This window comes from Bubalus bubalis, chromosome 4 (genome assembly GCF_019923935.1).
Source record: "Bubalus bubalis isolate 160015118507 breed Murrah chromosome 4, NDDB_SH_1, whole genome shotgun sequence".
In the NCBI taxonomy this organism is placed as follows: domain Eukaryota; kingdom Metazoa; phylum Chordata; class Mammalia; order Artiodactyla; family Bovidae; genus Bubalus; species Bubalus bubalis.
The window spans coordinates 145,363,944-145,390,734 of NC_059160.1; the positions used below are offsets into that span (position 1 = coordinate 145,363,944).

At 50.2% G+C, this 26,791-nt stretch overlaps 1 protein-coding gene across 11 annotated transcripts in view; it reads left to right on the top strand.

The window, feature by feature from the left end:
* COL13A1 (collagen type XIII alpha 1 chain) overlaps positions 1 to 26,005 on the top strand; it is a 153,681-nt gene extending 127,676 nt beyond the window's left edge. For 6 of the 11 annotated variants that reach the window (XM_044942203.2, XM_025284667.3, XM_044942207.2 and 3 more), the window contains 10 exons: positions 2,607 to 2,648; positions 3,619 to 3,645; positions 4,569 to 4,649; positions 8,564 to 8,599; positions 10,720 to 10,773; positions 12,079 to 12,132; positions 14,307 to 14,342; positions 20,003 to 20,089; positions 24,046 to 24,084; positions 25,778 to 26,005. In XM_044942203.2, the coding sequence (XP_044798138.2) occupies positions 2,607 to 2,648; positions 3,619 to 3,645; positions 4,569 to 4,649; positions 8,564 to 8,599; positions 10,720 to 10,773; positions 12,079 to 12,132; positions 14,307 to 14,342; positions 20,003 to 20,089; positions 24,046 to 24,084; positions 25,778 to 25,780 (459 nt within the window). In that variant the 3' untranslated portion in view covers positions 25,781 to 26,005. Of the gene's footprint in view, positions 1 to 2,606; positions 2,649 to 3,618; positions 3,646 to 4,568; positions 4,650 to 8,563; positions 8,600 to 10,719; positions 10,774 to 12,078; positions 12,133 to 14,306; positions 14,343 to 20,002; positions 20,090 to 21,022; positions 21,101 to 24,045; positions 24,085 to 25,777 lie in introns of all 11 variants that reach the window. The other 5 variants (XM_025284668.3, XM_025284674.3, XM_044942204.2 and 2 more) reach the window with 4 other exon arrangements.
* The last annotated feature ends 786 nt before the right edge of the window (positions 26,006 to 26,791 follow it).

Here is a 26,791-nt window from a genome sequence, read left to right on the forward strand (position 1 = left end):
TAACTGAAAGATAATGGCTTTACAGAATTTTGTTGTTTTCTGTCAAACCTCAACATGAATCAGCCATAGGTATACATTCTCTTTAATTTACTGTGTTAATGAATTTGTATTCCTTTAAAATTTTTAATATTTTAAATTATCACATAGTAAAATTGACTTTTCAGGGATGTGTGTACAGGTCTATGAATTTTAATATATGCATGATTTGTATAAACTCTACTCCCATCAGGATATATGATTTACTTGTTTATACTAAGAAAAAAAAGTAGTGAACTTTTTTTTTAAGAAGGTAGAGTTTGCAAAGATTGCATTCCCTACAAGGTGACTATAGTATTGTGAAGCTAAAAACTCCACATGGCCAAGGGACAACAGGAGTTCCCTCTCTGCCAAGTGCGGGGGCTCCCTTTGTGGTCACCTGGCGGAGGGTCCCCATGCTGGCCGCACTCCAGGGGATTCTGTCCCTGGAAAGGTGAGGTGTTCAAGGAGAGTCCAGAAGCTGAAGTGGGAAGACCCACTCAGAAAAGAGCAGGCAGGTCTCCTCCCAGCCTCTTGGGTAACTGACCGTGGACAAATGGATGTCCATCTTCACCGGAGACAGAATCTACCCGTCACAGCATCCTCCTCTGAGAGGAAGACCTCCCAGGATTCCTTCATCTTCACTCTCCAGTCCAAATCTCTTCTACTTTAACCTACCTTCAAAGGAAATAGAGACCCATATTCCCCCTCCTGTCTGTTACCAACCTGGGGAGCTTGAGGAATATTCTTGAGAAGCATCTCAGTCTCCTTCCATTCCAGATAACCAATCTCTGTTTCTTTAAGCTAAAGGTCTCAAACTCAAACCCCAGCCAGGACCAAGCATGAAATAAATGAATGCAAAAGGTCTGGGTTCAAAACAATAGAGAGGGACTTCCCTGGTGGTGCAGTGGTTAAGACTCTGCGCTTGCAGTGCGGGGGGCACAGGTGTGCTCCCTAGTCAGGGAGATCGCGCATGCTGCGTGGCACAGCCAAAAAAAACAATAGCCAAAACCAGTAGGGAGTGGTGAGGACTAGGGTAAACCGAAGAACTGAAGCCCCGCCCAGTGGGGAAAGCGCTCCTTGAGCTTCAGGTAATTGTTGCCAGGCAAGAACAAGAACATGTTCAACAGTACGTGAACCGTGAACTTCCAGATGTTCAAGCTGGTTTTAGAAAAGGCAGAGGAACCAGAGATCAAATTGCCAACATCCGTTAGATTATTGAAAAAACAAGAGAGTTCCATAAAAACATCTATTTCTGCTTTATTGACTATGCCAAAGCCTTTGACTGTGTGGATCACCACAAACTGTGGAAAATTCTGAAAGAGATGGGAATACCAGACCACCTGACCTGCCTCTTGAGAAATCTGTATGCAGGTCAGGAAGCAACAGTTAGAACTGGACATGGAACAACAGACTGTTTCCAAATAAGGAAAGAAGTACATCAAGGCTGTATGATGTCACCCTGCTTATTTAACTTATATGCAGAGTACATCATGAGAAACGCTGGGCTGGATGAAGCACAAGCTGGAATCAAGATTGCCAGAAAAAATATCAATAACCTCAGATATGCAGATGACACCACCCTTACAGCAGAAAGCGAAGAAGAACTAAAGAGCCTCTTGACGAAAGTGAAAGAGGAGAGTGAAAAAGTTGGCTTAAAGCTCAACATTCAGAAAACTAAGATCATGGCATCTGGTCCCATCACTTCATGACAGATAGATGGGGAAATAGTGTCAGACTTTATTTTTTTGGGCTCCAAAATCACTGCAGATGGTGACTGCAGCCATAAAATTAAAAGACGCTTACTTCTCGGAAGAAAAGTTATGACCAACCTAGCATATTAAAAAGCAGAGACATTACTTTGTCAACAAAGGTCCATCTAGTCAAGGCTATGGTTTTTCCAGTGGTCATGTATGGATGTGAGAGTTGGACTATAAAGAAAGCTGAGCACCGAAGAATTGGTGCTTTTGAACTGTGGTGTTGGAGAAGACTCTTGAGAGTCCCTTGGACTGCAAGGAGATCCAACCAGTCCATCCTAAAGGAAATCAGTCCTGAATATTCATTGGAAGGACTGATGCTAAAGCTGAAACTCCAATACTTTGGCCACCTGATGTGAAGAACTGACTCATTGGAAAAGACGCTGATGCTGGGAAAGATTGAAGGCAGGAGGAGAAGGGGACAACAGAGGATGAGATGGCATCACTGACTCAATGGACATGAGTTTGAGTAAACTTCGGGAGTTGGTGATGGACAGGGAGGCCTGGTGTGCTGCAGTCCACGGGGTAGCAAAGAATTGGACATGACTGAGTGACTGAACTGAACTGAACTGAAGAACAATAGCCTGGGGCTGCCAGATTTTCTGGTTTTTCAAAAACATCTAGAAGAATAGACATTTTGAGGCATTAGGTTTTTTGTGTGTAGGGAAATGAGTTGTTGTGAGTTTCTGACTGTCCTAAGCCTTCGTTTGGGAGGCCGTATGCTGGAGGCTCTGTCTTCCCCCTTGCACCTCCAGCCGCACCCCAGACTAGGGCAAGGCAGGGCCACTGAGAGTATAACAGGGGCTGGGCTAACCGCTTCCCTTTGGCTTCCAGGTTCCTGGGCCACCAGGGCCAGAGGGGCCTCCTGGACCTCCGGTGAGTTTGGAGGGCTTGTCTGTGTTTCAGCCTACTGTCACTAGGCCCCTAACGTCCCCTCTCCATGGCAGTCACTGGGCTTAGCCTCAGCCTTAAGTCAGCCATCATCTATTTCCACAGAGGGATTTTCACATCCACGTGCCCCCTCCATACTCCTCTTCCCTCCCACCTTAAATAGGCATCATCTCTGTGACACCAAGGAGCCTGGGTGTTGCCTGGTTTCCTGGAAAGAGTTGACGGGCTTGACAACCCTGAGGTCTGGTCATGGGGTCTGGTCCTTCCTCGCAGAAGTCAGAGTCACCCCCTTCCTTTGCTATCAGACTTCTGTTCTTCTCCTTCTATTCTGACTAACCAGCCAGCAGGATTAAAATAGAAAGTGACCCATTTAAAACTGACTCCATTAGGTTGGCCCTTCCATAGTTACAGATGATAAGGCACCTTTAAAGGGACCCCCTCTGCATTATACCTAGAGGATCCCTAAGCCTCCCCCCTGACCTATAGATGCTGGTCCCTGCCTCTGTGGGGTTCACAGTCCCCATGAAGATGGGTCACCCCATTGCCACTGGTACAAGTAGTAGCAGTAGCAATAATGGCAGTCACCAACATTTATTGAAACTTACGATGTGCCTGATACTATGCTAAGCATTTTGCACATATCAATTTATTTCACTTTTGCTGGTTTCCCTCTGAATCTTCCTTTCATGACACTGAGTATTCGCTCATGAGTAAGCTGTGGGGGCCACAGAGCAATTCTCAGTTAGTATCTGGCTGGGGACGCCTGGCTCAGGCCTCACTCCAGAAAGCCCCAGCAGACCCCCTTTAGCATTGCCTTCTATCTCCCCGAGGTGGGGATCCCAGGCCAGGCTTTATACCCTATGCCCTTGCCCTTTTGCGGTCCAACTTGTGGACAACGAGATTGACTTAACCAGAAATGCAATTCTCAGGTGCCTTGTTTTGATTCCAAATGCAGGGGCTCCAAGGCGTTCCTGGACCAAAGGTAAGAGGAGGTCACCTGGCAGGTGCTGGGTGAGCGGGTGGAGGAAGGAGCCCTGTCAGTGAAGACAGAAAAGCGAGAAAGTGCTTCAGAGGCAGACCAGCTGACCCCTTCCCTAGATGGAATTATGTGACACTTTAGCCAGTGGGGTAGAATTAGGACAGAATAAAGTCCTGCGGTCCCATTAACATCCATCACTGATGCTGGACAGGCTTTGAATTTAGAATTTTCCCATCCATCAATTGACCCTATAGAGTGACAGGTTAGATTCTTAGCAAATGATGAGATCCTTTTTCCATGTAACCTATCCAAGACCCTTCACTTACCCTGAAGTATAGGTGGGAGACAGAGGGCGGCAGAACATGGGACCCCTTCCTGGAACCAAGCCCACTGGACTCTGGCCTGGGATTCTCCCAACCCCCTCCCCCAACATTGCAAATGGATACAAGAGGCTGCAAACTGCTGGCATGGGGAAGCCTGTGTCTCCTGCACTGACATTCTTCGGGGGACAGTTTCTTTCCCTGATTAGTCTGGGAGACCCAGGGATCCAGTGGCAGCATTTCAGGCATTTGCCAGCCAGGATCCCCAGTGTCCCAGTTTTTCTGCTGTGCAAATGGTCATCTATGCCAATGCCTGGCCTGGAACTGATGTGGGTTTGTCTCCTCTCTTGCCATCCCCTTTCCCTTTGGGGACCTCAAAGTTACTACAGAGACACAAGGGATTCTAACGTGAGCGGAGCCAGGCTAAGAATTCAGTGATTCCTGGAGTCCCCAGCCAGCCACCCCTGGATCAGCCACCTCCACCTCCTCCCTCCTCTGTCTGTCCCCCTCCCCACCATCCACCCCTGTCTCCAGGACCCTAGAATGCAAGGGTGAGTTGTCTGGGCCATGCTCTTCTGTGATCTCGCCCATCTCCCTTCTCTGCAGGGGGAAGCAGGACTAGACGGAGCAAAAGGAGAAAAGGGCGTCCAGGGAGAAAAAGGAGACCGAGGTCCTCTGGGATTACCCGTAAGTATCGCGGACGCTACGCACTGGTGTGAGGAGCCCAGCCTGGTGGTCCTGAGGAGGTGCTGAGCAGGGCCCCTGGAAAGACCACTGGAAAACTCAAGGTTCAAAACTTGTGAGCATCCCAGAGCTCCATGGGGTTTTGCTTTCCCACCTGGACTAGACTGTGGGCTCGAATTCTCTTGCTGAGGGCCTCCTCTGGGCTGGGCCTGGCCTAGGTTCTGGAGGATTGTGGATTTGAATAAGATAAGTCCCCACCCCCACCCCAAGGAGTACCCAGCTGGAGAACCAGAGGGAGCCCAAGAACAGCCTTATTGTGCTCAGTCCTAATTGTGCTCATTTGAGGCAATAAAAATCTCCCTTTACTGGGGCCAAGCTAAGAGGACTTCAGAGCGCTGGGACAGTGGAGTGTGCTCCATCTCTCTCCTGCTTTCCCAGGCAGACTCCAGAGAGCCCCTGCTCTCTGCTCTTAAGCACTGGCCACAGCAAAAAGCTTGCAAAAAGTCAGATCTTCCTGTCCCAGCAGGCTAAGATCACTCACGTCTTGGTTCCCTGAGCTCTCTAATCTCAGCTAAAGGCCACAGGTCAGGGCGGGGGCTGCTCGGCAGGCCTCTGCATCTCCAGATGTGGGGCCTGGGATCAGTGAATTCCTGTGCCTCAAGCTCCAGTGGGAACCCCACTGGCTTGGTCACTGCCTCACCTGTCTCCAGGGAAGCACACATCACCGCCCTCCCCAGAGCCCTGGGCTCCACCCTCCCTCACACCCCAGTGAGGTTGGCACACTTTGTTTGTTTTTCAAGATCTGGAAGGAAACTTTAGGATTCCCTGTAATCATTTGATTAATGGGTCCAGAGAAAAAAGTGAGTCACTTGAATTCACAGATGAAGTCAATGGCCCAGCTGGGCCAGAAGCTGAGCCTCTGCTGAGGCCACAGCCTTGCAAAGAGAGCTTTTCCCAGCTACTGGGGCTTCCTCTCTCCCGAGCACAAGGCCAGCTCCCACTCCGGGAAACCGTAAAAAAGCAAGGGAACGATAGGAAGCCCAGTTGCCCCAGCTTGGCAGGGCTAGAAGGTCTGGTTAATGTAATCGCAGCGACCAAACAGCAAGAGCAAAAGGTATGATTACACCTCATTACTGCATCAAATGTGGGAATATTTAAGGAGCTGATTTTGCCTGACAGACTACAGCAACTGATGACTTTAGCAGATACTTTTCCCATGTCTTAAGCTGTGTCCAGAATGATTAAGTGTTTTTTACTATTAGAGAGACTTCCAGTCCCCCACTTAACCACAAACCTCTCCTTGTTCACTTTCATGGCCCCAACGACCCTAGTAAACATTGGGGAATTCAGTCAGAGGTTGACATGAAGACCAAACAGGTAATATAAACAAAGAAAGCACCAGAGGGAAGACAAAGGATCCAACTGTCTTTAATTTTTCAGCTTTTGATAGAGACAAGGGAACAGAGAAGTACTTTTGCTGGCTTAGTAAAACAGCAGAACAAACAATATTCATGAAAGACAATTAACATGGACTTCAGAGGGACAGTAAGGAGCAGTGGGGACTATGGTTCCTGGAAACCGTGTGTCTCTTCTTAAAAGGCCCAATCCCTGCTCAGTTCAGCTGACTTGCCTTAGGGGAGTGAGGGTCCAGTATTTCCGCATACTCTAACTTTTCTAAGGAAGCCAGACATCTGGCATTTGATGGAATATCTCATTTTCTAATATTAAGTCAAAATTATTTGCAATACTACAACCCATATAGAATATGTCAGTGGTCCACATATGGCTCTAAAACCCCCAGTTCATGCCCTCTGCTCCAGACTGCTCAAGGTAACTCAGTATTAATCCTGCATAGATGGATTTCCCTGGTCTTACAGTGGGTAAGAATCCGCCTGCCAGTGCAGGGGACACAGGTTCAATCCCTAGTCTCAGAAGCTTCCACATGCCCTGGAGCATGTACCACAACTATTGAGCCTGTGCTCTAGAGCTTGGGAACTGCAACTGCTGAGCCCACATGCTTCGACTACTGAAGCCTGTGAGCTTAGAGCACATGCTCTGCAACAAGAAGCCGCCACAACGAGAAGCCCATGCACCATGTTCTTCATTCTGCATAATGAAGAATAACCCCTGCTCACCACAACTAGAGAAGGCTCACATGCAGCAAAAAATAAATAAATAAATAAATTATATACATATATATATACACACTGCATAGACAAAGTATATGGATGCTTAGCTCAAGTTCTATTTTTAGGCTTCACCTCTGTGTTTTAGTTCACACAGCAGCAACCTGTGTTTCCAGGCACATCCTACTGAGTTCTTCCTATTTACCCTACAGAAGAGATTCTCCATGCAGGCTGTTCACTGGAATCACCTGGAGATTTCAAGTGTGCTATTCCCCAGGACTCCCTCTTGGAGACTCTGTTTGAATTGGGCTGGGGTGGGCCCAGGCATCTGTATATTTAACATCACCCCCAGGAGATTCTGATGGTAGCTGGGGTTGAGAACCACAACTTTCTAGGCCATAAGCAAGATCAGTCCCAGGATTCTGTGGTCCTAGGACTGAGAAGCAAGGCCCTGTGAAAAAGTGAAAGTGTTAGTTGCTCGGTCATGTCCGACTCTTTGCAACCCCATGGACTATAGCCCACTAGGCTCTTCTGTCCATGGAATTCTTCAGGCAAGAATGCTGGAGTGGGTAGCCATTCGATTCTCCAGGGGATCATCCCGACCCAGGGTTTGAACCCAATCTCCCGCTCTGCAGGCAGATTCTTTACCATCTGAGACACCAGGGAAGCCCCCTGACTGAGAAGTGAGGCCCTGAAGGATCCTATTACCTGATATCCTTCCCCCAGGATGGAAGCTCCCTTCCCCCCTCTTTCCTGGGGGTATTCCCCCACCTTTAAAATCCTGAGGCCTAGGCTTATTTCTGAGGCTCAGTTGGAAGCCATTCTCAAGAACTCAGTCTTCACTAGCCTAGAGTGTCCTAGCTACTCTCTCCCTGGCTGTCATGTTGGCATCATCAGCTCTCCTAGGTGGTTGAAGGAGCAGCATCATAGCCCAGCGCAGGAGCGAGAGCTCTAATTCCCACTGTAGTATCACTGGATGCTGCCTAGTGAGTGGGTCTTAATAGCATCCCCCCTGCCAGCCAGTTTAATTCCAAGGGGTAAATGGCCTTAGACCTCTGCCCTAGGAGCAGTCAGCTGCTCCTAAAGCCTCTTTTCCATAAAAGAGGCCCTGTCTGGGATAACATGAATGGATTGAGTTTGTGTTAAGCTTTGCCAACTGTAAAGTGCCAGAGAAATGTCAGGCAGCATTAGTATTATCATTCAAGGCCCAGCTCCTCCCACCTAGTTGAAGCTGAAGTAGGCCAGCATCTACTGGATGTTGTAATCCAATGCTGAGCCTCCTGGGGTCCCCTCGTGTGGACTCACATCAGCAGGTATGCAGAGGAGGCTGGGAAGACCATCCTTACCGGGGCCCCACCTGCCATGTCTTCCCCAAGCAAGACTGGTCATAGAAGGATGCACTCGCTCTGGTTCAGACACCTCTCCATGAATGTACTTTCTGTATCTCTTTCCTTGGAACACTGCAACCTCTTGGGAGAGAGGTTTCTGAGAGAGGATGAAAGGAGAGAGGGGAGCAGGGGGTACAGAGGATTGGGATGGCCGTCGGCACTGATCTCCATCCGGCTTGCTCAGCAGTTGGCCACACTGCACTCAGTGTCTCCATGTTTTTGTTGGTTTTCATGTGAATACATTACCTGTCCTCCCAAGCTTATTTCTCCCATTTTGTTTGATGACCAGCATTTATGTCTGTCCAGAGTCACTGCTTCACTCACCTCTCCCCTCCCTGGTCCCTTTTTCTCCCTCCCGTTCCTCCCTTCCCCTTCTTCTGGTCAAACTGTTCCCTTTGTCCAGGGAGCTTCAGGTTTGGACGGCAGGCCTGGGCCACCGGTGAGTGTCACTTCTCCATTACCCCTCTATCCACCCCCACCCCACCCCACTCCTGGCCTATAAGCCCTTTCATCTGTCCTGCTGTGGCCTTGTGTGTGTGTGTGTGTTGTTGGTTTTTTTTTTTCAGTAAATCATGGCTTATCCCACCACCGACACCAAAAAGTGACATCTGTGCTCACTTCACAAGTGCTTATTCAGGCCTCTTGACCAAAGACCATAGGCCTTCATCTCCATTTCCCTGTTCATAGTATGCACACAGGGTCCTCACATCTGAGTTTCAAGACCACTGGATGTGGGGTGGGAGGCTGCTCCAGTAACAAAGAATCTGTTCCTAAGGGAATGCTGAGCTCAGCCTGGGACTCAAGCCCTAGGGGTTTGGGCCGTGACTCATCCCCACCAAACACAACAGTGTCTGTATGTGCCCGTCATGCTGTGTTGTCTTCATCCTGTGAGCTCTGTCCATCTCCTGTCTGCCCACAAGGGCTTTCTAGTCCTGTGCAGCCACATGTATGTGGGTGAGGCCAGCACTGACGGGCAAGGGCGGGTGGGGCATAGATGAGCCATAGGCAAGTCCCAGCTTAGTGTCCTGAGAGCCTTTGACATCCACTCCTTTCACCACATCTGCCTCACACCACAGTCCCTCTCTCTCTGTCCTCCTTGCACCCAGCACACCTTTCCCAGGTGGCCAGTCTGAGCTAGAGGGATTATCTGTGGCTGAAATCAGAGAAACCATGACTTCCTCTCAACTACTTAGTCCATTCATATTGGACAGAGGGGAGCAGTGCAATGTATACATTTATATTTCCTGTCCCCTTTGAACCTGAAGGTTTTTTCCTCATCAAATCAATAACAGAAAGTTAAAGGAAAATGTTTACGGGAAGAGTGATCCTGTCTTGCCAATACTAACATCTATTGGGCACTTCCTAGGTGTCAGGCCCAGAACCAAACGCATGCCACGTTTTCATCCATTCTAACCTGGCAGCAGCCTGGGAGGCAGACACTCCCGTTCTCATTCCCATTTTACAGGTGGGAAAACAGACCCTTTAGGAAACCAAGAAACTTCCACAATATCGCAGTTTATAGGCCTTCGAGGGAGGAGTTGAAGCTGACCAGTGACTTCAGAGTGATATTCTGACACTCTGTCACAGATGTCCACAGCTTTCCCTCCTCCCTCAAAGGGGCCACTGCGAACATCTTGTCTCTTTTCTCCACGTAAAGTAAATCAGCCTTTGCCCACTTGCTCCCACCCCACCTGTCACAGCTACATCCCAGCACCACCGGGAACTGCTCACAGGCCCAGGCCCAGTTCTCATGTCCTGAGCAAGAAATACAATCACTGAGGCTGAGCAATAGGAAGCTCTGAATTATAGGTTTCGCCTAGCAGTGCTGTAAATCAGGAACCTGAAGAAGATGTTTAATTATGCCCTAGCAAGCCCCACTCTGTTTCTAAGCAGCACGGCTCTGATCACTCCCACTGCCTGTGGGGCTGCAGCCCCAAGTCAGGGGCACGTAGGGCACACCTCCACGGCAGGCCAGCGTCAGCAGACATCCACTAATCTACTCTCCAATCCAGCCTGTCCCTCAGGGCCTGGGATGGGGACAGAAGGCCCAGCCAGAGGCTGCAGGCCAGGGCCCGCAGTGGGGGCGGGGTGGGGGTGGACGATGGCTGAATGACCCTCCCACGCCTGCCTCTGTGTGTGCGTCTGCATCGGTCTCTGTGGCATGAAGACCCTCCCGCTGCATGTGGAGCTGCGTCAGCAAAGGCGTGCCAGCCCCCAGCCTCCCCACCCCTGGGATGGCGTCAACTCCCTCCCGAGCGCTTCTGGGAGCAAACTAAGCAACCGTTCTCCTGCCGTTTTCAGCCTTGGCAAGCTTGGTTGTGAAGCGAAAGGGTTTCCTTCCTCAAATCTGGCTCTGAGGCAGGGGGGAGAGCTCTCTCCCCGAGGCCCCCAAAACCAAACAGGAACACGGTCCAGTCCAATGACCACCCTGCACGAGCCGGGCCTCGCCAACCCTGAAAACTGGGCCTCTGGACCTTGCTCATCTCCAGGCATCGGGCGGGGATCCCGGGCTCCCCTTAGCATCAGGGCCCTCACCTCCGCGTTTTCTCACCTCCCCAGGGTACTCCAGGACCAATCGGAGTTCCAGGCCCAGCGGGACCAAAGGGAGAGAGGGTGAGTGCCCAGCGAGGTAGACGAGGGGTCCCTCAGCCCCTCCTCTGCCTCAGGCCCTCAGTCCTGGTTCCTGCGACCCACAGGGCCACCGTGTCAGCCCAGCCGTCTCAGCCCCAATCTGTTCCTCCTAGACCCAGCCAGCACCTCATGCACGTCTTCTCTTGATGATCCTCCCAGCCTGTGGGGGTGCAGGCCTGGTGTGCTCATTTTTTTTCTGGCCGTGCCACTCAGCTTGTGGGTTCTTAGTCCCCCAGCCAGGGATCGAACCCATGCCCTCTACAGTAGAGGCTCTGAGTCCTAACTACTACCCCTGCCAGGGAGGTCCCAGGGGTGCTCATTTTGTAACTACAAGTGGACAGAGACTTGGAGAGCTTCCTCCCCTCAGTTTCTGGTCACCTGGCTTCGGTCACAGGTGACTGGCGAGGCCCCAGACCCTGCTGTCACCAGACACGCCTGAGCTCTGCAGTGACTTAGGGAAACAGCACAGAACATAGTGCAGGTGGTGTTAGAAATCCTGGGGACGTCAAGAAGCCAGGAGACCTGTGCATCAGACCGGCTCTCGTGGGTCGCTCTCCCGCAACCAGTGTAATGGGCTTGTGCAGGGGTTGGGGGAGGAAAGCTCCCCACACCAGCTCCTCCCAACCAGGCCTGGTTTCCACACTCTCAGGGCCTGGCATCACTGGAGGGCTGGCACGGGCACTGGACCTCTGAGTGGGCATCTGCTGGGCTCTCCACCTGTAAGAGCAGGAAGCCCACCCTGCTGACTCTGCCCACGGGAGAGGCTTTGTCTCTTTAGTTCTCAGACCACACAACGGGGGGAGGGTGGGGTGGGGGAGCGAGCTTCTGGAGAGAGATGTGGGCTTCCCCGAGCTCTGCAGCCACTTGGAGAACCAGGGTGGCTGCTCTGAGGGGTGACGCCTGCAGCTTCGGAGAGAAATCGGAGCTCTCTTTCTCTCCCCATTGCCCCCCTCCCTCTCTCTCCCTGTCTGCCTTGCCCATGCCCATTTCCTGCTCCTTGCTCTCCTTCCCTGCTTCTGCCTCTGGCCAGCCAGTACCCCCGCCCTAACAAACACACGGTCCACAGAGGCCAGGATCTGTGGAAGAAGGGGGAGAGGAGCTCCCAAGCCCCCTCCTCGGGGCATGTAGTCCATGCAGTCACCCCACCTTCCACCCAGCCCTTACTTCCTGGGAGGCTCTTTGAAGAGACTGGAGAGGTTGCCCAGGTCTCGTATGAAAACAGAAAGTGGCTGTCGGAAGATTCTTACCATGTCAGGGAAGGCTCATGTGTTCTTTCTCTGGTTTCAGGGCAGCAAAGGTGACCCTGGGATGACAGGACCAACGGGAGCAGCTGGGCTTCCTGTAAGTCTCGTGGGATCAGAGGCTCCACCCGCCCGGGTCCCCCACCACAGAAGCACTGTTAAAACAGAATACCCAGGGCCTGGAGTAAAAAATCTAGGGCCAAGCGAGGAGAAGTCTCATCTCTGTGACAGATGAAGCAGCCAACTGCCCACTCTCTAGCACTCCCCTGCTGGGCTCTGCTCCAGGCAAACCCCGGGACCCATGGCCCCTGATAGGGAACCAGGTCCTCACCAGTGCGGACCATCTGGCACACATGGCTGAGCCCCTTCCCTGAAGGCCTCTGTGTTCGATGCAGTGAGGGTCTAACAGGTGACTGTGGCATGGCCCCTGCCCTCACAGACGGACAGAGCCACGTCCGGATCACTAGACAGCAGGAAGACGTCTCCCAAGACAGGCAGCTTCCCAGGGGCAGGCTTCCCATTTGCAATGGGCTTCTCCTTGCTGGGTTAAAGAAGTCGGCTGCCTGCGAGGGGCAGGACTTTGGTTTCCCACCCACTTGAAGGTTGTACACCAGTTGGGTTCCATGCTCGGCAGTGCTTCGGCACCTCCAGCCAGTCTTTGCTTTACATCCCTCTCCAGCGGAAGACAAGGGGGAAAAGAATTGAAAGCAGTCTTGTAGAGAGGTTTAGTCACAGCAGCATCGTTTGCAATAGCTAAAAATGTGAAGCAACCAAAGTGTCTGTAGATACATGAATGAATAATCAAAACGTGGTATATGTGCACAGTAGTGTATTTTCCAGTCTTAGGAAGGAAACTCTGACATTCTACACTACAGTGACCCTTGGGGACATTTAAGTGAGATAAGCCAGTCACAGAAAGACAAATACTGTATGACTTCACTTATATAAGGTATTTATAGCAGTCAAAACCATAGTGACAGAAAGTAGAACGCTAAGTGAAAGGTGGAATGAGTAGTTACTGTCTAATGATATAGAGTTTTAGTTTTGCAAGGTAAAAAGAGTTTTGAAGATGGAAAGTAGTGGCAGTTACACAAAAATATGAGTGTACTTAATACCATTGAACTGAATGCTGAAAAATGGTTAAGAAGGTAAATTTTGTGCTGTGTGCTAAGTCACTTCAGTCATGTCCAACTGTGCGACCCCATGGACTATAGTGTGCCAGGCTCCTCTGTCCATGGGATTCTCCAGGCATGAATACTGGAGTGGGCTACCATGCCCTCCTTCAGGGGATCTTCCCGACCCAGGGATCGAACCCACATCTCTTATGTCTCCTGCATTGAAAGCCAGGTTCTTTAACAATAGCACCATATTTTACCACAATAAAAAAAAATTGAAGGGAAAAATAATAGAGAGCAACTTGCATCTTGAAAAAAGGGGCTCAGGAGTTTTGGAGTCATTTTTATAGCAAGGGGCAGGTGGGATCTAGGAACTCAAATCTGGTCAGTACTCTGACAACCCAGAGGGATGGGATGGGGTAGGAGGTGGGAGGGAGGTTCAAAAGGGAGGGGACATATATATACCTATGGCTGATTCATGTTAATGGATGGCAGAAACCAACACAATTATTGTTAAGTAATCCTCCAATTAAAAAAAAGAAGAAGCGGCAGGTGGGAAAGCCATGCGAACACCTGCCTATCCAGGAGCGGTCTTTGCTCCCAACTAGACGAACCCAACCCCAGGCCAGGGTGTTGGCTGCAGAGTGAGAAACCAGAACTGTGTCTGACTTTACCCATAACTCATTATCTGTCTCTAGGTCAAGTTCCTTGAGCAGGTGTTCTCCTTTGTCCCCCTTCTGTAAAATGGGGCTCATGAAACCTGTCTCTGATGAATCAGGCACCAGTAAAGAGCTTTATGTGGAGAAGGCAATGGCAACCCACTCCAGTACTCTTTCCTGGAAAATCCCATGGGCGGAGGAGCCTGGTAGGCTGCAGTCCATGGGATCGAGAAGAGTCGGACACGACTGAGTGACTTCACTTTCACTTTTCACTTTCATGCATTGGAGAAGGCAATGGCAACCCACTCCAGTACTCTTGCCTGGAGAATCCCAGGGATGGGGAGCCTGGTGGGCTGCAGTCCATGGGGTCGCACAGAGTCGGACACGACTGAAGCGACTTAGCAGCAGCAGCAAAGAGCTTTATGAGCCTGGAAGGAAGGACTGTGTGGCCATCCTGTGTTTTCTCCTTAATGTGTTTTTGTTTCTCTGATTTATTGCAGGGTTTACACGGACCACCCGGGGACAAAGGAAACCGGGTCAGTTCTGAGTCCTCACACTTTGGCTCTGATCACTAATGTCTTCATGGGCGAGGTGGAATGACCAACTGGGGATTCCTGACTCAACGTGGAAATACAGTTTTTCCTGATAAATCATTCTAAATTAAAAGACTTTCTAGTGAGGGGCTTAATCCGTGGCACTCAGGGAGCCTAGGGACCTAATCCTGAAATTGTAGCACGTATTTTTCCACGAGGAAAGGGGAAGCTGAGTCCCAGGGAGGCCATCAGATTAGCATTGCCATTCAGTGACAGGAGTCACAAGCCCAGCTCTCTCTAGGTTGCCCTGATAATGGGCCCCTAAACGAGATTTTTACATCCATCATTGCTGAGTCCTCGTCTTCTGACACTCAGTTTTACTAGGCATCCCAGGTCACTGGTGAGAGAGAAAATAAATCCCAGCTCCAAGAACAAGCAGACAACTATTGTACACAGGCAATCATTTTAAAAGGATCCCAGCCATTGTTTCTCTTGGAAAGAGTCGGCAGGACTATGACATGAGTCATGGCTTTCAAGGACCCTGCTCCTCCTTTGGTTTCTGCCATCTTCACCAGGACACAGTTCTGAGTGTCCACGGCACCCACAGCCACTTGACGGCCACATGGCACACTGGTGCCCAGGAGCAATCATCTCACAACATCTGACCAAGGGCTGGCCTTTGGCTTCCTTTCTAGAACGTCTTGTTGGCTGCCTCCTCATGGTGGTTCTCAGTGGGGTGCACATCCCCTAGAAGGCCAAGAGCATCTTCTAGTGGGAATAATATTCAAGGATCTTAGAGGTAGAAGAAGAGTGGGAAGAACAGAAGGAGAAACATGCTCCAAACTATGATAACATGTTCTGAATCCCCACGAGAGTTAGACACAGAGCAGGGGACTTGCAGAAGCCCGGTCTTCTGGCTGATCTTTGAACACTGATAATAGAGCATTCATGAATAGAACATGCCAGAATCGGTACATTTATATCTGGCATCAGCACCAGTCTCTTCCATTTAAGATGGATTTACTGAACAGTTCCATATTCCTAAAGTTTCCTTTCTGGCAGCTGGTCAGAAGCAATCCACTTATCCCATATATTCTATGAACAGGAAAGGAAAGGCAAAGCTGCCCTCTCAGACTGTCCATGAAAAGCCCATCGTTGCTTCACTGTTGCTTGTGGAGGTGAAGCTGGAGATGTTCAAAGTCCCTCACGCCCACTGGCTATGCAAGGAGGCTCCTAAACTTTGCCTCACATCACACCTGGGGCACCCCATCAGAGAGGCTCGGAATAAACCACTGGAATAAACAGACCCACTTCCAGAAATGGGCCAGCCAGTTACGGCGGCCTGGAAAGCCCACCTCCAACACTGGCATCCCAGAGTTCAGGCCACTAAAATAATTGATCATTCCACCTCTCAGTTGGCATACTAACCTCCTTTCTAATTTATTTCTGGAGTGTTCTGGTTTTCTTTGTTATGTTCAATTAATACTTGTTAAGCCTCTTTCTTAAGACTTTTCAGTTGGCTTGAGGCACTGGTCCATTTGAAAGCTACAAAACCAATCTTTCCAGTGGTGGTGATTGTGTTGCTCTAGAGGCAGAAGCGAGGCAAGAAAATGCCCTTGTCAGGACTTCCCTGGGAGTCCAGTGGCTAAAACTCTGCTCTTCCAATGCAGGGAGCTCGAGTTGGGGAGCTAAGATCCCACACACCGTGCAGTGCAGCTGATAAATAAAATTTTTCAATGCCCTTGTCACAGATGGAGAGAAGGTGGGAGGCTGGTGGTTCTGATGCTTCAAGAACTGAGGTCATTGAATGAGCCACTGAGGCCCCATGATTCAGTGGGAAAATATTTCTTCTCCAGTTCCTATTCTAAGGTTTTATATACTTCTCCCCTGTCCCACATATAAGTTAGTAATATGTCACTTAGTAAAAATCAAGTCCAGAAAACAGGCAAGTTACATGAACCTTCCTTGGAGTGCCTCATAAAAAACCAGTAGACTCTTCCAAAGGGCAGGTTTCCAAATCAAGGGCCAGATAATTCTTCCATCCAAGAGATCTGACTCTCAGGACGCCAGAATGTCCTAGAAGAGTACCCCCTACAGCTCGCCTCCTCTTTCAGACCTCTTTATACCACTGGCCTTAATGGGGCTTTTGAGGGGAGAGATGAGCGCTTGGTGATAAAAAGCCTCCAAAATGAAGAAAGGTCCAAGCAGAGTCAGCTCTGTGCCATGATCAGTTTTTTCTGGCATCTGGAAACTCAGAAGGCTGACACTTTGGTCTAGGGAAAAGGCCAGAAGTGCTTAGGTGATGTTCAGGTTGGAAGTTTCATTACTGCTTGTGGAGGTGAAGCTGGAGATGTTCAAAGTCCTTCATGCCCACTGGCTATGGAAGGGGGCTCCCAAATTTTGCCTAACGTCACACCTGAGGCACTCCATCAGAGAGGCTCGGATGGGTGCCCCAGGTCTGTTATCCTATCTCCGAGTGACCCAAGACACAGCCTTAAGAACATGCTACTCCAAGTCCCACCAGAGAATGGTCTTGGGGCCTCCTTCCTGCTCATGGAAGGAGAACGGTCCTCATAGTGGTGGGCAAGGCCCAGAGGCCAAGACAGGCAGTTTTCTTAGGGGACATACATACATGCCAGGGGAAAGAGTCTGTCCTTGTCACTAGGGGCATTCTCCTTGTCCCTTAACAGCTCTGTGAATTTAGCCCAAGAGCCACTTTTAGGATGAAAAAATTCATCACAGGGTAAAGGGTGGTGTGAATTTAGCAATCAGGGCATCAGGAAAATTGGGTTTCACTGTGGAGCTTCCTGCGAACGAGCCAACTGAAAGGTCTGGGAGCATTCATGCAGCTTCTGTCACTCTCCAAGAGGTGCCGTCTGCAATGTGTGTGTGTGTGTGTGCAGGTGTGTGTGTATGGGAGAGTGCATGCGTGTGCATGTATGTACATGTTTGCGTGCATGCATGTGTGTGCACATGCGTTTTTGCATCTTGCTTCCCCAGGTCCCCTTGCCTCCTTCCTCTCCCCCATCTGCTCTCTCTTGGCCTGGGCCTGCTTCTTCCTCCCTTTACTCCCTGAATATTTCTCCCTCTAGACAGGTTCACCCATTATAATAATCCCATAGCCTCATCCTTTCCCTTCCAGTCCTCCAGCTTCAGTTTATTTCCTCTAAAAGCAGTGTTGTTCATTTTTAAGAACACCCTGCCACTTGATTCTGCCTGCCCCCCTCCCATACCAATTTGACACCCCTCTGCACCAAGGCAGAGGGGTCCTCTTTGGGGAAAGGGAGCAGCGAGGATGTAGGTGAAGTTACAACTCTGATGACCCAACAAGGCCACTTCCTGTGCCCTTAGAACCTGACAGCCCAGAATGCAAGTTTCCCATCCTGAAGGGACCTCGGCTAACCCTCTGCCCCCCACAGGCCCATCATCAGGACCTGCAGAGCCCCACTCCCTGGAGCTGTGCTCACCCTCTGAACTTAAGGAACTGTGCTCACTTTTGTGCTGGCCTCACCCAGAGTATAAGGGGCACCTTCCTGAGAAAGTTTCCCACAGAGCTTCTTCATCCAAATAGCCAGTGGTTTCGCTTGTCCACTGTCTGCAGGTTAACTGTCCCATGATTTCCTCATTGGTGGGCATATCTTAGAGCCAATGCCATGACACCTAAGATGCATAGACACGTTTCTTCTTAAACACACTAAGTAGGCATTTGCATTTTAGAAAACTCACTTAGAAGGATGTGTTGGCAATTGCAGGTAACCTCTGAAATCAAGAAATGTGGGTAATTTTCAAAGGCCTGGAGAAACGTCTTAAGTATTCTTATCCATTGCCTCCCTCTGAGGAACCCTGTAGCCTTCCACTGCTGGAACGCAGTAGACAGGAGGCCCAGCCTCTGACGGCAGCCTTGGCTCCTACAGCGGCTGACGAGAAGTGACGACTGTTCCTGCTCTTATTACGAAGCTGCTGTCATGACTGAGCACATACCATAGGCCAGTGCATGCGTGTGTGCTAAGTCGCCTCAGTCGTGTCCAACTCTTCGCAACCCCATGGACTGTAGTCTGCCATGCTCCTCTGTCCATGGGATTCTCCAGGCAAGAATACTGGAGCGGGTTGCCATTTCCTCCTCGAGGGGAACTTCCCGACCCAGGGATTGAGCCTGAGTCTCTTACGTCTCCTGCATTGGCAGGCGAGTTCTTTATCACTATGGTGGTTTAGTCACTAAGTCGTGTCCAACTCTTGGATTCTTGCGACCCCATTGACTGTAGCCTGCTAGGCTCCTCTGTCTATGGGATTCACTAGGCAAGACTACTGGAGTGGGTTGCCATTTCCTCCTCCAGGGAAACGTCCCAACACAGGGATTGAACCTGGGTCTCCTGCATCGCAGGCAGATTCTTTACCAACTGAGCTATGAGGTAAGCCCTTTATCCCTATATGCCAGTATTAAGCACTAAATGTGCACAAAGACCTCGCAACAATGTTCTGAGGGAGGTGCTATTATCCACACTTTACAGATGAAGAAACTGAGGCTTAGAGAGGTTAAGTAAGCTCCCAAAGTGGCTGATAGGAGGCAAATCCTGTTCAGCTGCAAGCCTTCTCTCTGACCATTAGGATACCCACCCCAAGAAACAGTGGAAGCCCCCAAGCCTGAGACACCTGGCCTTCAATAGAGGAGAGCTCCAGGGAGACTTCCCAGGGGCATGCTCCGTCCCTCATAAGGAAATCCCACATATAAAAACCCCAACTCAAATTCATTACACAGAATTTCCCACAGCCCTTCTTTAAATGGAGAGTGACCTTGACACATGTAAAATAGGGTTCAGTTTAGAAAGATGATGTTTGCTGAAGCTTTTCAGAAACAAATGAATTCCTGAGTCAACATATCCATATACAAGTAGCTGCCCATGACCTCAGACCAGGATGGGCCAGAGAATGGGAGGACCCAGCTGAGAACCTAGACACACAACATACACACATGCACTTGTATACACACGTGCATGCACACACTATGTACACACACACAAGCTCATGTACAACCATGTGTGCTGCACATGCCTGCATGCCAGGTTCACACACACACACACACACACACACACCAGGGCTCTGAACAAAATCACCCTGCCTCCTAAGAGAATGTCAAAGGGATGGACCCAACTGGGACAAAAGCTGTCAGGGCAGACCCTTTTTCTCTAATATGAGTGATCTATGATGATCTTTATTTATTTTTGGCTGTGTGGCACATTGGATCTTAGTTCCCCAACCAGGAATCGAACCCACACCCCTTGCATTGGAAGATGGGAGTCTTAACCACTCGACCTCCAGGGAAGTTCCAGACCCCTTAAAAAAATGAACCCTCAAAGAGAAGGAAATGGGTCCCCCTGTCCATTATGTAGATGCATTCCAGGCTCAGAATTAGTATCATCCATCTGCACTTCCTCCCACCTCTGGCTCTCAACCCTACTGACCCACACACACACCTGCCTTAGCCAAATACTCAGGTTCTTTGTGGGGTGGGGTGGACACTGATCCCTAATCCTGTTGAGGAGACTATCCTAATTGAGAGAATCTATTTTCCCCTCTTTTTTTTTTTTCTGTCTCTAACCTTAACACATGAATGATCCTAAAGTTTTGATGTTTTTTTTTTTCTTGGACTAAACCATTATTTACAGGGGGAGAGGGGGAAGAAAGGCTCTAGAGGGCCTAAGGGGGATAAGGGAGACCAAGGAGCGCCTGGATTAGATGCCCCCTGTCCATTGGTATGTTTCTATCTATCACTTGGTTTTTCTGGTTTTTCCTGGAGGTTTGCAAGCTGGAAACAAAGAAGGCAAATAAACTAAGATGAAAACCGAATGACTCCATCGACACCACCAAAACCGGTCTGTTCACGTGGCCGGTGAAATTCTGCCTGCTGTTGGTGTTGCCTTAAAACCACAGCTGCAAGCAATTCCCACTAAATCCCTTCCCTTTGAAGATGCTGAACAATTGATGTGTGGAAATGCAGACACCACATGGAAAGGGATTTGGGAGCAGGCCTCGGCTCTTAGCTCCGGGATGGCTTTGGAAGCCAGGGTAGCATTTGTGAACCACCCCCATTTGCCTTCTTTGTTTTGGGGCCACCTCTGTGGCCAGCAGTTCAAGTCATCTGAATTCCCACTTGGTCAGGATGCAGGACGCCAGGGCTAGCATCGCCTGAGGGTCATCTTTGCCCCAAATGGGGCAGAATGAGGCCAGAGAGGGGCTTTTATATACAGCCTCTCAATGCCCACCAGCCATCCAGCCAAAACCTGCAAAACTGCAGACCGAGGTCAGTAGACAGACACCCCCAGGAAGCCTTCCCAAAACAGCCGATGAGGAATGATTCATGGCACATCTGCTGGGCTTCTCAAATGTCCCTCAACCCATTGGAAGGTCCTGAAATTATGATGCATTAGCTCGTGTGTGTTGACGCCAAGTGCATCTCCAAATAGAGAGGGGGCTGGATGGACACGTCGCCAAGCTCAACGTTCCTGGAGCCAGAGAGAGCACAAAGGTTGAATTGGGAAGGCAGGAATCAACTGGGGTTTGAGGTTTACCTGTAGATGCCCTAATGGTCCTGCATCCTGGCCAGGATAAGACTGGGCCTCTCCACGCCACAGGCGGAGCTGGCCAGCCTCGACCTAAATAATCATCGTGGTTGGTTTTGTGAACAGGGACACCGAGGTTTTAAAGGAGAGAAAGGGGAGCCGGGGTTACCAGGGCTGGACGGACTGGATGCCCCGTGCCCATTGGTATGGCATCACCCTCCCTTGCCTGCATGGCCAGTATGGCCTTCTCCACGTGTGCGGTTTGTGCCTGTGTGCCTCTCCAACTGCCCTACACACTCCTGCTCCCTCCATCTGGCCTCCGCTTCCCACCTCTTCACTCTGTGGACACCAAGGGTCACCCTGCCTTGGCTGGCCCTCAGGGGCTCCTGCACGGCCCCCTCTTGCATGCAAAGTCTGCCAGGAGGCTTCTTTTTCTTCCTCTTGCAGCCGCTTCAAAAGCCCATCACCTTAATGTGAGCTGGTCCTGCCCACCCAATGCCAGCTTTAGCTGCATCAGACCCTCCTTTCAGAACAGCTTCTAGACAAAACTGCCACCAGAAAGGAAGCCAGGGAAGTAGAGTCTCTGCATTAGCTCTCAGGACTGTGACTTCTCCGCCTTCACACACTGCAGTTAGTTGGATGAACATTTGAATGAGATGCCCAAGTTGGCCCCATGTCCCTCTCCACACCAACATCTCACTATTTAGCAGAGGACAGATGGACACCCTTATAAACACAGGGCAGAATGAGGAGTTCTAGAACCAAAGTTAGAGGAGGGGGTACTCTGCCTGACCTTCCAGCACAGATCTGGGATCACTATCCAGGTGACACCCCCGTATCAAAGGATGGTCCAAAATCAGGATTCTAGATCCTAGAGGGTTCATCCTTTTTTGCTTGAATCCCAGAAGATGCTGCAAGACCCTCCCTTGGTTTCCTCTTTTTTTTCCCCATCTTTCAGTGGTTTGCCACCAAAAAGTCTAAAAGAACATGGAAAGGTTGAGAATGTGGTTAAGGAAGGGAAGGGAGGAGACAGGGAGGAAGGGAGACATCGGGGACCCACTCCCAAGCATAAGACCTGCCTAAGTGGCTACAGTTCTGGTTCCCCAAGGTCCAGTCCCTCTCCAGGCAGGGACCTTCTAGGCTTCTACAGCGATCCTTTCAGCGCACTATGGGGGAAGCAGAAGATGGCCCTTCACTCCACGGCAGTTTGCTCACAAGCTTCCTGCCCTCCATAAATTTCCCGAGGAGGTTTGGAGCTCGTGGAGCTATTTTCATACCAGTAATTGTCAGATGAGAATTCCCAGCCTCACATCCCCACTCCAGGGTCACACGGGAATTATCTTGGGACAGAGGAGAAAAAGCTATAAGAAAAGATGCTATGTGACCCTGACAGGTGACCACAGAGCCCCTTGAAGGGACTTTCAGGGACCAGGAGAGGCAGATTAAGCTGACAGAGTGGCTGCTTCCTGTCCCCCGCCCGGTCTCCTGAATCCTCAGCATGCAGCATGCACCTCACAGGCACCTTTCTCAGCCATGGAATCTCCCACGCCCTCCACAGCACCTCCACTGATCATCAACCAGTCATCCCTTCTACCACAGCCTTTTCCAGGATCCCGAAATCTGAGTTCTGCCGGCTGCAGCCCTGGCTCCTCACCCTGCTCTTCACCCACACACTGCCACTGCACCCCCTCCCTGCCTGCCCAGCCCTCCTCTGTCCCCCCTGCCACCGTCCACGTGCCAATGGGAAGCCGCTGTGGCCCGCGGAGGCGCCTGTCCCTCCCAGAGTCCATGGGAAGTGTTGCACTGTGGCGGGCTGGGAAACGGGACCCAGGTCTTCATGGAACCCTGGGATGCACCACCTTCCCCTGCAGAACCTCCCCAACCCAGAAGGGACGGTGAAAGTCACCTTGATTTGACCTTTAATGCAAACTGGCATTTTCTCCAATAATGTATCATTTGTCTTTTAATTTTGCTGTGGAAGTTTACATACCTTCCCTTTCTTGTTTGGCGTTGTTGCTGTTTGCCGTCTCCTGCATTGTGTTTCTGTAGGCGTGGGGCAGTGGGCCGCAGGGGCGGGGGTGGAGGAGAAGCGGCGCTATTGATCAGGATTTTTAGTACAAGGTAACTAGACTTCTTCAGCACCCGTGCAGGGCCAGCTGTCTGCTGGGCTGCAGGTGAGTGATTTCCACGCCTGTCGTGGGTGGATGAGTAGGTTCAGGCATAGGGGGCTCCCATTCCAGCCCCTCGGGTCTCCTGAAACCCTGTGTGCATCTCCTTCTCTGCCCTGGAACCTGGAGTTCTAGAACCTGGGCTGCAGTTCTAATAGACTCAGACTGAGAACCAGATCGCTGCCCTGGTCCAGCCTCACCCTCCCTGCCTGCTCCTCAGGGGTTTCTAGTTTCCCCCAGGGTGCACCAGAGCAGCCAGGACAGCCGGGCGGAGGAGACTCAGGATGTTCTGAGGCTTCAGGTGCTCAGCAGGTGCACCAGCAGAGGGGACAAGTGGCACCTGGTGGATTCTCATCCTACCACTGCGCATCCCCCCCCCCCCCCCCCCAGTCCCCAGAGACAGCAAAGGCTGTGCCGGGAGCCCCGCCTCCTTGCTGAAGGTACCTCAGCCCCACGGTGAAAGCCTGCGAAATCAACCCTCCTCCTCCTTATTGATCAACAGATGGGAGCTGCCTGGATGTCCGCCCCCAGCTGCTAAGGAAGAGAGAGAAATCAGAGAATGAGAGAGTGGGGTGTGTTCGTTCCATAGAGCCGCACCTTCCTCAGGTTTTATGGAGGAGGAAACTGAAGCCTCCAGGTGCTGAGTGGCTTGCCCACGGGCACCTCACACCCAGTACAGCCAGAGAGGAGACCAGCAGGCCTCCGGACTGTCCTCTCCACCACGCTCAGGTCGCCTCTGCTCACGGGCCCACAGGCGATAGGACAGCCCATCTCAGCTTTGAACTGTCACTACATGTGAGCTCGGGCTGCAAGCAGACAGGCGGGCTTGCTTCCTGCCTCCTTCCGAGGCCCTAGGGTAGAGAAGAGAAACAGACACCCTGATCAGCTGACACGGTGTTTGTGGCCCTTGTTCCCCTTATCCTGCTGCTTGCTGGGCCATCCCGGTGAGTCTGAGCTGTCTGCCTTTCTTCCTCACTGCAGGGTGAAGATGGCTTGCCAGTCCAGGGCTGCTGGAACAAGGTAAGCTTTCCCGGGGTTCCAGGGCCTCAGGGCAGAGTTGTACGAGGGCTCCATTTTCTGCCGTGGGATAAAGCATGCACGATTTCCCTTCCAGGCCTTCCTGCAGATGAGGCAGCAAGACATGGGTCCAAAAAGGAACAGTCCCAAGATCAGGGTGCCCATTAAACATTCCACTCACTGCATGCATTTGAGAACATTTAAAAATGGTTTTTAGGGCATCAGCAAACCCAGTGTATGGAATTTCCATGTTCCTGGACAGATGACATCTTTATGCTTCGTGAGGTTAATTTATACCATACTTCTTCTACAAGGAATTCTAAACCATGTTTCAAAATCAGTTATCATTAGCTAGTCTCATAGTGTTCATAAGAGGCCATTTAAGCCAGATGATGACGTTTATCCAGATGTAGGAAATCTCAGTTGCTTTAAGTATAAAGTCATATGGATTCTATACCTCCTCACAGAGACCTGCCAGCTCGTCATTCAACCCTTCCTCTTGAACTTAAATAGTCAGAGTTTCATGCTTCTGCACATTGAGACCTGCCCACCCTCTCTTGGAGTCCCACAGTTCCTACCAACAGGGAGGTTTCATTTGTTCACACTTGCCTTTGGCATTTGTCATCATTAAAGCCACCTGACACCAAAGGGCTGCGCCCTCAACATAGTCACCCGACTCATCCAGGGCCCCCAATGTGCAAGGCTCCCTGGCATGACCAGGGCCATTGGTTTCCTAATCCAGAAACCCAACTTGGTCTTGGAAAAGGCAGCACCTGCCATGCAGTCCCACCTATGGCTTCCCTTCACCTTCCTCCTGTTCAGAGACTTTTCACCAGCCCTCCACCACCACTGTCTCAAGGTCTTGGTTCATTCTCATTAAAGAGCTGGAGATCCTTACCTGCCCAAGAGTTTGTGCTTAACTAATCCAGTCCTGCCCAGTGACAGCACTCACTTACAGTGAGATGAATCTACTCCTCTGGCTAGGTGTCCACCATCTCATTAGCTCACAAGATTCGGTAAAAGCGGTGAAACCACCAAGACACCAAGCTGTAGGTTGAGCATCTACTCACCCAGGTACCTAAAACACCCCCTAGCCAGAGAGAGGAAAAGCTCTGCTTTCAAGGGAGATGCCTCCCCGGGAATCTGTCTGTCACTTCATCCTCTTGGTTAATTCCCCTAGACCTAGTTAAAGCTCCAAGAAGCAGGAAAGAGGTGTGTCCCCTAAGAAAAAGATTTTCTTCTTCAGGGTTGCTGTGGATGGTTAGGAGATAGAAATGATTGAGCTTAGCAGGGGAAGAAAAGCTACTCTCGAGAGGTACAATGTCTGGGAGAAGCAAGAAGCAGCTGGAGAAGCAAGAAGCAGCTAGAGAGCCTGATGTCTATTGATTCACATCATAAATTCATTCTGGGAAGATTCGGTAATTCAACAACCAGGCCTCCAAAGGCTGCATAGAGAGAAAGTGCCCTCTAGTGACCAATGAGGGGAATGACTGGAAAGAAAAAGTGTTAAATAGTTTCCCACTGGATGCTGACAGTCAGCACCAGGGTCTTGGAGGAGGGGGTTCCCGGCTCCCCCAGGTCCCCTACCCAAAGCTCTCCTATCCAACCCAGAACGAGATCTACCTCACTTTCCACAAGGGAAATAAACAATCAGACACTAACCCCGTGTTGTTCTGTGTTTGTTTTTGTTTTGCAGTGATGCCTCTAACCTGGGATTGGCCTGTGTGTGTGTTTGTACATAGAATATTTATTTTTATACAGTTTTCACTTTTTGAAAATGCCCGAAGTATGATGCATCTTACAGATTATTTTTTAAAAAAGGAAAACCTGCATATTTTGTACAGAAAATACCAACCTCTTCCCTTTTGTTTACAAGATGTTTTGCATACGTCTAAGACTCTAATACACTTTTCACTTGTGAGTACGGCTGTACGTTTGCATGATATTTGTGCACACTTATTAAGTATTGAAGCTTAATAAATTATTGTGTTCCAGTGCCAAAGGGGGCCAACCAGCACTCAGGTGCTGGCTGGTTTGTGTGTGACGTCACAGATACAAGAAGGTCCATGGTGTTCGCTAAGCTAGGTGTGTCTCAGAATATTTTAAACGCTTATGGATTTTCACTATTAAAAAAAGTGAAACATGGAAATTCTCGATCCTGATTCATCACTAAATTAATTACATTCTTGTCTTGTTAAATCAGGAAGTCCCAGAAGCAGGGGTCCTCACAAATATAATGGTTTGAGGACTTCCCTGGTGGTCCAGGGGTTGAGACTCGGCACTTCCACTGCAGGGCACAAGGGTTTGATCCCTGGTCCAAAAAGTTCTACATGTCTTGCAGTGTGGCCAAAAAAAAAGAAAGAAAGAAATATAATGGTTTGAACCATTTTAAGTCCAACAGAGAAGGGCCAGGACTGTATTAGGTGACGTCTTTTGTAATGCACCCCACGTTCATGACAGCTCCATGTGCACGGGTAAGGTTCAGTTGCGCTGAAACCCTTCAAACCCCCATGGTTATAAAGGGCTAGGTGCTAGTACTTTTGATTTTTGGTTTGTTTTCCTTCCTTTTGAGCTGCAATCATTAATAGCAGCTATGTTGATGATGGCCATTCATTTGCTATAGATTTGCAAGGTCCACTCGCAACTAGCCGCTGAAAAGTTTGCCCCAACCATCTTTTCGCTCCAACAAAGGACATTCAGAAGCAAATCT